This window comes from Aulonocara sp. 'chitande type north' Nkhata Bay, linkage group LG5 (assembly GCF_057382095.1).
Source record: "Aulonocara sp. 'chitande type north' Nkhata Bay isolate Kocher_YH1m ecotype deep benthic linkage group LG5, A_spYH_male_GT1.1, whole genome shotgun sequence".
Taxonomy (NCBI): domain Eukaryota; kingdom Metazoa; phylum Chordata; class Actinopteri; order Cichliformes; family Cichlidae; genus Aulonocara; species Aulonocara sp. 'chitande type north' Nkhata Bay.
In genome coordinates, this window is record NC_141348.1 from 31418436 (window position 1) to 31431684 (window position 13249).

The 13249-nt window shown below is 39.2% G+C and overlaps 1 protein-coding gene across 2 annotated transcripts in view; it reads left to right on the forward strand.

Moving 5' to 3' along the window:
• raly (RALY heterogeneous nuclear ribonucleoprotein) overlaps nt 1–8914 on the forward strand; it is a 122077-nt gene extending 113163 nt beyond the window's left edge. For both annotated transcript variants that reach the window (XM_086293019.1, XM_086293021.1), the window contains exon 8: nt 4605–8914. In XM_086293019.1, the coding sequence (XP_086149145.1) occupies nt 4605–4733 (129 nt within the window). In that variant the 3' untranslated portion in view covers nt 4734–8914. The remainder of the gene's footprint in view (nt 1–4604) is intronic.
• Nucleotides 8915–13249: the final 4335 nt, after the last annotated feature.

Below are 13249 nucleotides of genomic sequence, written 5' to 3' on the forward strand. Positions count from 1 at the left end.
GCATTCACTGTACACATTCACATCTACGGGCAATTTGGACTCTCCAACTGACCTAACACTATGCATGTTTTTGGGCTGTGGGAAGCTGCAGTACACAGAGCGAACCCATGCAGACACAGCAAGAACATTCAAAATCCACACAGAAAGGCTGCAGCCAGATTGAACCCAGGATCTTTTTGCTGTGGGGCAGGAGGGCTAACCACCACTCCACCTTATAACAATATTCAACATAATAAATATGAGAACAGTGTTTACACCGTGTAGTGATCCTCATACTTGTATTCCTGCGAGAGTAGCGTTTTTGTCATCTTAGAAATTCTTACATCTGGATCCGAGTGTTGACACAGCATGCAAAGCCCTCCCCCGCGCCCCATTCGGCCAATCAGATCACCGCTCCATCCTGCTCCTGCCCGCCTACAGGCAGAAGCTGAAACAGGAAGCTCCAACCCGGAGGGCGGTGCACTGTTGGACGGACCAATCGGAGTCTGCGCTGCGATTTTCAATTTTTTTGTAGTTTATTGCACTTTTTTGCAATTTATGTAATTACTATGCACCTAATGCAGACATATTATTAAAGTTTGGGCTATAATGGTTGTATTGATGTATAGCAACTTGAAATGCTCCCAAAAATGGCTCCACAGCATGTAAAAATATAATATAAGCTCTGGCGAACTTGGTTCTATGGTAGGTCTTAAAGGGTTAACTAGCATTAACTCAGCCAGTTAATGCGAGACAAATCTAGCTGCTCATTAAAGATTTCTGGTTTGTTCAGAAAATAAAACATTGGTCCATACACCTGAATGTCCCAAAAATGCATTGTGTCTCGAGTCTACGGATGTATCCATGTATTTCCGCGTGCTGATGCTGTGCTGAGCGAACAGCTCCTGAAGCTTTTGAAGTGTCGGAGTGTGGAAAGCTAACAACATCCCTCTTACCAGTAGGCTAAGTTATTTTTAGCCAATTACAAGTTGAATCTGGTAGTTGGGGTTATTAGCTAAGATACCGTCATTAAGAAGCGGCACAACTAATGTGTCTATGCGAGCTGATTTGCGATGTGCACCGCTGGCGCGGCCATTTGTTTTTTGATGCACCTTCTCAGATTAATTCACTGCGTGTCGTGCCCAGGGCTGGACTGGGACAAAAAAAAAACAGGCATTTTGACTAGAGATCGGCCCACCAGGTATTAAAGCCATTAAGCCTTTGAATGAAAACAAACGCTGTTGTGACAGTGATGTACAGTATTGTTGGTATATGTATGATTTCTATACATTTTATGTCAGATAAAAAATTTGGTTGTAAGATTCAGATAATTATTTAATAACAGCCCGACATTTTAAATGAAAATAAGAAAATATTTCTTTGTGCCCCCCTTTCCTTGTTAATGCCCCACCTGGCCCCCCTGGCAACACTTTGCTACACCCGCCCCTGCACAGTTACCAGCTGTCAGGTACTTAGAAAAGGATCCTGGTGTTATTTGTCTCTCAGAAACAGTTCATAACTTCCCTTCAACTCACTCATGTCACCTAAAAAGGTAAACCTGTTTCTCCATCACCTGTTCAGCTCTGATGATTCAGTAAGGACATCTCCTGGTTTCATCTTCATGTTTCCCTCTCACCAGATATACAAACCGACATCATGACCAGCAGCTTTTACAGCTGTGGCTCCAGCAAACATCAGCTGATACTAGAAATTAATATTAAATACATTCTAGCAACAGCTCATCAAGCTTAAATGTGCTGCTGTTTAGCGCGACAACCAGCGGTTTCCTCTTTCTGGCGCAAAGTGGGCGATAAACAAACAAGAGAGAAAAGCCGATCAGCTGCTCATTGATCAGTTTCATGATCAAAGTAGCAACAGGAGAGGGAGATAATGAGAGAAGAAGAGGCAGCTGTGCTGCGTAACGACACAATAAATCCACCTTTGTGTCTTTTTCTATCCTAGACAAACTGCGTCCCTTCTCAGTTCAACACGAAACGCGCAATAATTTCTCTGAATGCGGGACGATTCCGTCTTTTTACGGGACGGTTGGCAACTCCACTAACTAACCTTATGAATAAAATAAAGTTCACTATCAGTAACATCATAGCACCCACCCAGCTGTATAGAAACTCTGTCATGCTAGCTAGTACGCAGTATGAGTTATTGTAACTGACTGTAAAAAGGCAGCACAACGAAAATAAACTAAACTTGGTTCATATCTGACCCAGATAGACTGCAGGTCATAACTTCTTACCTGAAGTTCAGTTCACACTCGGACCAGCGGCTGCCTTGGGTCTCTCCTCCTCCTGCCTCCCCTCTCCCTCATCCACCTGCTGGCCTCCACCACTTGTTAATTTTACTGAACCTGTGGAAGCTCCGCCATAGCCACCATCAAACAACTGAGTTATTTTTACACATGGCCAGCATCTGGCCAATCCACCACCTTTCATTGTTTATATTGTTACAAAAAAAAAAAAAATCATCGGCCCACCGAGCAAATGCCCGATGGCCAGTCACGCTATGGTTGCGCCATCAGTTAACCCTTCGCGTGCCAACTGTGGCACGCGTGCCTAGAGTTGCCGACCCCTGGTCTAAACAAAGTAGGTCACTGATAGACAAGGTAAAGCAAGCAAATCAAACTCTAACACAGATGTGACATGCTGATTTTATATAAATTCATGAAGTGAAATTATTCTATGTTCAGCATTGTTCTATATAATCAGGGAGGAGTTATAATATTTTTTATTTTATAATATTAAACGGAACACCATTGATTTCGTTATGTTACAACATTTTTTGTTTTGTTTATTAATTTATTTGACAATTAAAGTTCACATGACAGAGCAGTCCATCATAGATTTGCTAACTTTGGGGAAAAAAAACATTAAAAGACAGATGGATTATTTTACCTTTAGTCAAATCAGCATTTTCTTTTCCAAAATGCAAACAACTTATGATACAGATGTTTAGTTAGTATATTGAGGCATTCACATTACATTTTTTTTACATTCTTTTATGTTTTTTTTTAACCTTTTCTTCTCATTCTCTCCTTTAATAGTTTTAAATGTACTTTCATATCGTATCAGTGTTTTAGTGTCTTATTTAACAACAGCAATTTCACTGCAGTCGTGCTGATTAATGTACATTGTCACTAGCAAAAGGTTACACTTCCTTGTGCACCACACAAGAAAGACAACTGCCTTGTTATCAGCAGACAAGACAGCAGTTCACAAATCACTAATAGTTTTATGTGCATGTAAGCAGCGCTGATGACCTTAAGTACTTTTCTGCATTAGCCTTACATTGTTCAGCTTCTTCAATTTCTCCACACTCCCACATCAAAGCCTTTGTACACACAGGGTACCTCGCACCCTGCGCAGATGTAGCACTTCACTTCACGTCATATTTTATGCATCGTGTCCATCATGCTGTTCACATATGGGCTCCAATGTACGCATCAGCATGAAAATAAGCAACTGTGTAATGAAAAAAACAAAACACAACTGAAATTTCAGCATGACAGACAACTATTTTACTATTTATTTATATTTTTTTTTAGGTATCACTGTTTTAGAAGCAAACCTTTAGATATTGACCAGAACAGGAGATATGTTCAAGATAATATAAAAATAATCAGTAATAATAATCATCATCAAATTTGTCCCCTATAAGACTTAAGCCATGTTATAGTGTTCTGTGGCACTGTCGTTAGTATGTGGTATTGTAATTTGTCTTTGTCCTATATTTAGAATAACACCATATTAACTACTATTTCTCCTTTGTAAATAGAGGAGAATAAATAACTGAAAGCTAGTAAGCCTGTCACAAATAGATTAAAATATTTTATATCCAGCAAGTCTGATTTACACACCTGATCTTTCCACCATCAATCATGTCCACGGGAAAATTATACTTCTGACATGGATTCCCTGAATTTTTGATACTATTTCAGCTCTGTTTCTAAGTTTCCCAGACTCTTCTACTATTGCTCTTCCCTCTCTGTTGATCTATTATTGGGAAAAATAGAGTTGCTCAACAGCTTCAACAGAAGAACTCCCTGCCTCTTTTTCAAAGACGCATATTGCATCCTGTTAAACATGAACAGGTGGGAAAAGAAGCTGAACTGACTGTGCCTGATGTATTACATCATTAGAGCCACAGTTTCTCAGAATGTCAAGAAGTGAGAATAATAAGCTGAGAGTCATAAAATATTTGAAAAAGGGAAGTTGTCTATCACCTTGACAACCTCAAAAACACGCATGGACACAACACAGTCATTGTTGTGACAGAGTTTGGTTATTAATTAGTTTTATTTGTGACACTGATATGATTTTGTTTCTATAATTTGGGACATCTTTTCAGTGGAAATTACTAATAGCAGTAATTATGAAGATGCATTATTTTTTACTTTCGTCAACCAAGCTTATACTGGACATTAATGCAACATCCACTGACTATAAATCAGAATCAGAAATACTTTATTTATCCCCAAGGGGCAATAGCATTACTCCCTGCTTAGTTTCTGAATGTTTTGATGAATTTGCATGCACTTTTTCTGAGATAATGATGTTTGCGATGCTTGTTTTGTACCACTTTTGTGAACTATTCTTCCCTCTTTGTCTTAGGTATTAGGAACTGTGGAAGGAGAGACAGAGGGAGAGAGAGAAAAGCTCTCTGGACAGACAGAACTAGAGAACAGAAAAGGAAGACCATCAAACAGCAGGGATCATGAGACTCACAAGCTCACTCACTAACACAGACAAAACTGTAAAAACACAGCAAAGAGATATACTTGACACTTTGTCCAAGCCACAGGAAGATAATAAAACAGCAGGTTACTGCCTGAGTGCATAAAATGAATTACACACACTAGCACACAAACACACACATTGATATAAAGAAGACAAAAAAAACCCCAAAAAAACTTAGTGATGGAGCCAGATTCACTGTGTCAGAGCAACAGGGGGATAGTAAAGACAGCAGGCTGTTGTCAAAACACATCTTAAACTGACAGGTTCATTCACTCACAGAAGAGCTCTCTTTGGGAAAGCTGGAGCTTGTCAGACCGTCTGCTGCTTTATAGGCCATAAAATATGACTGAATGGACAACATATAGAGATTGTTATTTTTAGTATAGATTCTTTAATATCAAGGTTAAAAAAATCCCGGGGGCTATTATTGTTGCAGAATTATTTGCAAGAGTTGAGCAGAGAGTTGCATACCTCAATCAGTGTGCGAGTAATCAGATTTGTAAACATGTAAAAAAAATCTTCAAATATGTACTGAGATTTGTTCATGTCTACATCAGTCATGTATTCAATCTGTGTATGTTTGTAATGACATTTGTAATCAAATCCCAGCACGCGTAGATTATCTGTCACATTTTGCAAATCTAAGCATGCACACCAGGACTTTTCTAATCGTTCTGTTACAATTACAGCCTCATAAAATCCCAAATATCAAGTGACAGTGTTCTGCCAGGCCGGGCTAAAATTACAAGGGAAATAGGATGGTAAATGCCGAACATCATGCAATGAACTAAAAAACAACATAAAAAGATGCTGATGAGCAAATATTTCACATGTGCATGTATTCACTGTCGCTTGGTAGTATAGGCTCTACACAAATAAACCAACATGTAAAATTAACCAGACAAGTACACAAAGCAGCAACATTTTACTTGACAGTTTCTGATGGATGGAGTGCTGAAGGGCGTATATATGCTTGGCGATTCATGCTCACACATGTGTGAACATGCATACATACATGCCTCCATGATTGAAAGACTGTAATAGCCACATTTTATTTATCGCAACAAGACACCAACAAGAATGTCGGTTCACATCCTGTTTCTTTACCTGTTGATGAAATTGAAGTCAGCTCTACGTTTTTGCTGTGTCCCAAAGGATGTGGAGACAACTCACTGGATTACTTCAAGTCTAATTTTTAATGTAATTAAAAAATAATTATACTATCAAAATGCATACTTTCATTCTTTCAGTCCCGGTTTTGTTTGGTTTCATAATAATAAGATAAGTACGATAAGTACTGTGTAATGTACAACAGAGTAATGTGACAGAGTGGGGATGCAAAAGAACTTAAAGTGGGAGTGAATATCTGTCCATGTGAAATCATTATTTGGCAATTTTTGGCACATTTTACACAAATATGACATCATTAAGTAGCATCATTGATACAATTACAGTGACTTATTTAAAATAACACAAGCCAGAGTCTTTTAATCAGTAAACAGTAGCTCAGGGGAACATGAAAAATTGGAAAACATCTACAGTCAATCATTTTTCAGTAGATTATAATTTTTACTGTAAATGGAAGTATTACAGCAAAGAATAACACTTCAAATTCAGCTTCTATTTTAAAATGAATAAAAAAATAAATAATGAATTCAATGTCCCATTACAAACTGAGGCTGATGCCCTGAAAATACTAGCTATTAGGAAAAACCCTTTCAAACTTCAGGTTTTTAGCCTCCAACTAATATAAAAGTCTTTGAAACAAATTGGTTTTAATCAACATGTATGATTTTACAAAGAAATTTGCTCAGAGGATTATGGGAAGTATGCTTACAGAAAGACAAACCCCTGAAATACACTGGACTTATCTGTGTCACATTCCAGCTCCTATGCAGCCACCTGAGTTGATTAAACCATCCAAGACATTGCTTGCAATTCCACAAGACATACACCAGTGAATCCCAAAGCATCCCAGAACAGACTTGCAGCTCTACATCACTTAAAATTGTGCCGGCTCTAGTTTTTACAGAGGCCACATCAAGCTGCACAAAGCTGATAAGGAGGCCAGGAGGCTGGGCACAGAAACAGCATGGAGAATCCAGTCAATTAAACAAAAATACATGCAGAGTACACTTTGCTTCTAAAAGGCTACTGATGTAGTCTGAAGCTGGGCAACGAAGGCTTTAAGTAACACTGGATGCCTTTTGAAGTCGACAGTTTAGTCACAAGGTGGTCTTTTATATTTTTAAAACTGACCAGATTTTCTATGCCATCCCTGTGTCTGACGTTATGCCCTCCTCGCCAGCTTCTTGGATGCTTCTGAAATGCGCTGTGGTGGGTCCTGGGATGTTGTCTTAAAGCTGTAATGAAACAGAGCTTCATCTAGCGTATTCCCAGGTTAATGGTCATAAAAATCTAATTGAATAAATGGAATGTCAGAAAAAATCATTAGAAAACTGACAACATGTACATTCCTCTCTTATGCATTAGGCCACCATAAACCCTTCTATTTAAAGTGAATACATATTTATTCATACTGAGTAATGACATAGTGTACAATATTAAAACTTGACATTTATGGAATAAAACAACTATTTTAATCACATTGCTCAGTTGATATAAATTTGTTATTAATACTGAGTGAATTTATACAACAAATAAAGTAATAATCCCACTGTAGAAGTTGGATGGTGACGTCATTTAAACCAAGAGGTTGGAGGCCCAGAATGAGTCCTTAACAACCGGACACTGCAGCAATAAACTGGTCTCAGACAACAGTTGATATAATCTTAAACGTTATTGTCTATTATACTATATACACTATAAGATTGTTTTTGATCCTGTCTATTAACTAGTAATTAATTGGTCATAAAATAGTAATTACATAAAATGATTTTTGGTGAAAAATGCCAAGGTTGGAAAGTACAGTGCACATTGTCTCTACCAACAGGAAACAGTCAGGAAAAACATCATTTATTACCCAGAAACAAGAAAAAAAAAGTTTGATTACATAGTTTTATTAAAGGATTCATTGTTTTTATAACATGTATTTGAATGCACTGAGAATATTTTTGCTGCTCTGTGTTTTGTTTAAAAGAAGCAACATTCATTTACACAATTACTGAAAAACCTGTTTTTTTGTGTGTTTATGGTAAGTCATTCATTTTGGACCAGTTTCAGGAATAACCCTAACTAAAATGATGTGGGGACGCAGTCATGCATTGCTGTAACTGTTCAAGAACTTGGTCATTTTTGCTTTGAGAAGCTCCATTGTGGAAGTGTATTACTGTTGCCTGGTAGCAAAGAAATCTTGAAAGTTTAAAGTATTTGGGATGTTTTGTCTGTGTCTATAGTAAAGGGAAAAATAGGGAAAGAGGTCATAAAAAGGTGGAATATTGATTTTTTTTTCACTCTTTATTGGTGGTGTAAATTTGTCTCTGAATGACTGTACTGCCTCATCACTGTACTTTCACTTTCTGAACCTTTATGATGGCTTTTTTAATCTTTTTTATCTTCTGTTCAATTCTTTTTTATTACTTACTTTCAGATTTCCAAATCTATTGTAAATATTTATCTGTTACTTTTAATTTAATTTGTTACTTTTCCCCTCTTTTCTTGTTGGACATTCTACTATTTTTTTTTTCTTTTTCCATTCTGAATCACCACCATGTTCTTTAAATGTCATGTATGAAGAGACAGTATTTATTTTAAGTAACAATATTATTTATATCCCCTTCATTGTGTAAATTAGGAAGCCAGTTAATGTTTGATCCGTATTGATTGTTAAGGTGTAAGGTTGTGTAAGGTTTTTATGGTTATTAAACACCCTTGAATAATCAGGCCTTACTGCAGATTTTTACCCATCACGTCATGTAAAATTGAGCTATGTTTGACTATACAATGATCTCTGTCTTTACTTCTCATCCTAGAATGAAAACTGAATATGAATTGAAAGTGTTTTAAATTGTATATGGCTCTTGTTTCAGGCTCTCTTCTCTTCTCCCCCATTTTCCCCACCCCTACCTGCCCCTAAAGTCAAGTCCATCCCAGTCTGCTTTTTACATGCTGATGTTGGCTTTACTGTTATTTTTAATGACTTGTGTATGATACTGAATACTCCGTCAGCACTGAGGGTGCTGGAGGCCTTTACAACACATGTAAATAAAAGGGTTGGAACTTGTGATTGTTGTCTGAGGACTTTTGGGATCAGAGTCTTATAAACTGAAGTTAACATTCTTAACATTGCTTAAGCAGTGCTTTTTTTCCTCAGTGCTATTCTCTCCATTCTCTCTCACACTTTGCATCTGTTCTTCACATAACTTGACAACCAATTTCGGAAATCATTGCATGCATGTGATGCATTTAGAGAAAATGTCGATTGTACATTTGAAAAAAAAAACAATTAAATAAATAATTCAGAGTTTAATCTCACAATTCTGAAAAAAAGATGTCCCCACTTTTTTCCCATGGTCCTAATCCTCTTCTGTATATATATAATTCAAATAATTAATCATAAAGGAAAATGTGCTGTGTTATAAACTGAATGTATACCAATCAAAATTTTATTTGACCAGACTCCCTTAAACATAATATTTCACACCGTACTTATCCATCAAAGTTATTAAAAACAAATACTCATTGTTCACATCTGAAACAGATTTTTGTTGGGAAAATGTTAGCCAGTGGGCCCACACTGCTTTTTAGGCGAGAATAAAGCTAAAGCAAATAATTCATTAATTTTAAAAGCATGAATGGGCACTCAAAAAGTTACAGTAATAGATTGCTTCTTGATGGAATTATTGATTTCCAAAGCCACAATCAATGCAGTAGGGTTATATATGTGTATATATATATATATATATATATATATATATATATATATATATATATATATATATATGTGTGTGTGTGTGTGTGTGTGTGTGTGTGTACATATATACATATATATATTAGGGGTGCAACGATACACAAAATTCACAGTTCAGTTCGGCTTGATACTTTGGTGTCACGGTTCGATATTTTTTCGATACAAAAAAATGTTCATGCTTTTTTAATTTGTCATTTATTAAAATTATAAATATATATTTTAACTCAAAAGTACAGTTTTTAAATTTAATGTTGCTGAAACAACAAAGTAATAAAAAAATAAATCTGTCTGATCGAGAAATCACTCATCTTTGGAAAAGAGAGTTTATTACAGAGAAATGGCTCTTTCCAAAATAAAAGCTATACTATACGCTTCTTCTGGGCTATATTCTCAGCAGCATATTAAACATATCAGGTCCCCATAAGGAGAATCATGTGCTAACGGCTGTCTAAATGACTCAGGTAAAGTTTGTAGCATGCGTGCTTGTTGTTTTTGTCTGCTTCCACTTGTCTTTGCACTAGGATGCTGTCGGAGTAAATCTGAAGTCATATTCATTGTGTTCCCACTAGTGCTGTCAGCGTTAATCTGAAATGACGTTAACGCCACAACACGGCAAATCTCCGTTAACGAGCTACCGCGGATCGCCCCGTGCGTGGGGCTGGACAGCGTCAACACGTTTACGAGCAAACTGCGCTAACACAGTAGTTCCCACCAATGTAATTTTGCATTGCGTGGCACATCCGACATACTGTTTTACTTTAGTCCATGACGCACTTACCTTCAGGGTCATACTTCACATGAAGACCAAAATAGTTCCAAAGGCCAGATCTGAATGAGGGTGGGGGAGGTTCAATTTGCCATGTTACAAGGAGAGCTTAGCTTCTGTCTTGCTAGCTTGCGCTGCGCTCAGTGGATCTGCGCTCGACAGTGCAGCCTAGGCGGAGTAGGCGAACGCAGATCCACTGAGCGCTCAACACAGACAGCATCGTCAGAAGAAAAGTTGATAAAATAAATTAAAAATTTTGTATTGTTCGATACATATGCGTACTGAACCGAAAGCACTGTATCGAACGGATCAATATCGATATGAGTATCATTGCACCCCTAATATATATATATATATATATAAAAACACCCAGCACGCCCCTGCGGGCGGTTTATCCTTCAAGCTCGGGTCCTCTACCAGAGGCCTGGGAGCTTGAGGGTCCTGCGCAGTATCTTAGCTGTTCCCAGGACTGCGCTCTTCTGGACAGAGATCTCCGATGTTGTTCCCGGGATCTGCTGGAGCCACTCGCCTATCTTGGGAGTCACCGCACCTAGTGCTCCGATTACCACGGGGACCACCGTTACCTTCACCCTCCACATCCTCTCGAGCTCTTCTCTGAGCCCTTGGTATTTCTCCAGCTTCTCGTGTTCCTTCTTCCTGATATTGCTGTCATTCGGAACCGCTACATCGATCACTACGGCCGTCTTCTTCTGTTTGTCTACCACCACTATGTCCGGTTGGTTAGCCACCACCATTTTGTCCGTCTGTATCTGGAAGTCCCACAGGATCTTAGCTCGGTCATTCTCCACCACCCTTGGGGGCATCTCCCATTTTGACCTCGGGACTTCCAGGTTATACTCGGCACAGATGTTCCTGTACACTATGCCGGCCACTTGGTTATGGCGTTCCATGTATGCCTTGCCTGCTAGCATCTTGCACCCTGCTGTTATGTGCTGGATTGTCTCTGGGGCATCTTTACACAGCCTGCACCTGGGGTCTTGCCTGGTGTGATAGACCCCAGCCTCTATGGATCTTGTACTCAGAGCTTGTTCTTGTGCTGCCACGATTAGTGCCTCTGTGCTGTCTTTCAGTCCAGCTTTGTCCAGCCACTGGTAGGATTTCTGGATATCAGCCACCTCCTCTATCTGCTGGTGGTACATACTGTGCAGGGGCCTGTCCTTCCATGATGGTTCCTCGTCTCCCTCCTCTTTCTTGGGTTTCTGCTGCCTGAGGTATTCACTGAGCACTCGGTCAGTTGGGGCCATCTTCACAATGTATTCTTGGATGTTCGTTGTCTCATCCTGGACTGTGGTGCTGACACTCACCAGTCCCCGGCCCCCTTCCTTCCGCTTAGCATACAGCCTCAGGGTGCTGGACTTGGGGTGAAACCCTCCATGCATGGTAAGGAGCTTTCTTGTCTTTATGTCAGTGGCTTCTATCTCCTCCTTTGGCCAGCCTATTACCCCAGCAGGGTACCTGATCACGGGCAGGGCGTACGTGTTGATGGCCCGGATCTTGTTCTTACCATTCAGCTGACTCCTCAGGACTTGCCTGACCCTCTGCAGGTACTTGGTGGTTGCAGCTTTTCTAGCGGCCTCTTCATGGTTCCCATTCGCCTGCGGGATCCCCAGGTACTTGTAACTGTCCTCTATGTCTGCAATGTTGCCTTCTGGTAGTTCAATCCCCTCAATTCTGACTACCTTCCCTCTCTTTGTTACCATCCGACTACACTTCTCCAGCCCGAACGACATTCCAATGTCATTGCTGTATAGCCTGGTAGTGTGGATCAGTTCACTCTTGGCATACAGCTTGATGTCATCCATGTACAGGAGGTGGCTGACAACTGCTCCGTTCCGTAGTCTGTATCCGTAGCCAGTCTTGTTAATGATCTCACTGAGGGGGTTCAGGCCTATGCAGAACAGCAGTGGGGACAGAGCATCTCCTTGGTAGATCCCGCACTTGATGGTCACTTGTGCTATGGGCTTGGAGTTGGCCTCTAGTGTTGTCTATATATATATATATATATATATATATATATATGTGTGTGTGTGTGTGTGTGTGTGTGTGTGTGTGTGTGTGTGTGTGTGTGTGGTTTGTCTGTGGCTGTCTGTGTTTCCCCCAAGGTGAGATTGTAAGTCATGTACAACCTTTGCACGTGTGAAACCTTTCTATGTTTCTAAATTACCTTCTCATGCTTTTAAAATAAATGATTTGCTGGCAGTTTTTGAGACTGTGCAGCACTTAAATAATTCAGGTTTTAATGACGCCATTTTAACAATTTGACATACTGTACTTGTTAGAGTATAGTGAGTGAAGGTTTTAATTGGCTTTTGGAAAACAGTTCAAATTGGAGGCAGGCTTTGAAGTCACAACCCTCACCATGTCTGATTTTCTAGGTGTTTTGGCCTTTTGACCCACTTAGAGAGTTTCACTTTAATCTGCATGCTGTCTTTACCTGAAACTGAAAAATGTTAATTTCATAACTTGATCTCATTACTTAACAACAAAGCCCTGGGGATTAACGGCTTAAGCCTAGTCTCTGTTATCCCTTGTCGCTCTGGCTGCCAGCTTACTCATTAAACAAAAACATTCAACGATGTAATATTTTGCGTCTCTATATCAGAGTGACACTTCATCCACCACAGCAAAAGCACCAACTTTTGTTACACAGTAGCAGACCAGAGATAGATCCCTTGAGAGAGAAAAAATTCCAAAGAATTTTGTATTTCTTGTGTCATGGAGAGTACATATAAACTGCTACTTGATACTGAAAAATAAAAACAAACCAAAGGAAGCTGAAGTGCAAGGTAGAAGTCCTGAAAAAACACAAAACAATGGCTGATAACTGACTCTATTCTCAGGTTTGTGCAAGGAGTCGACTGT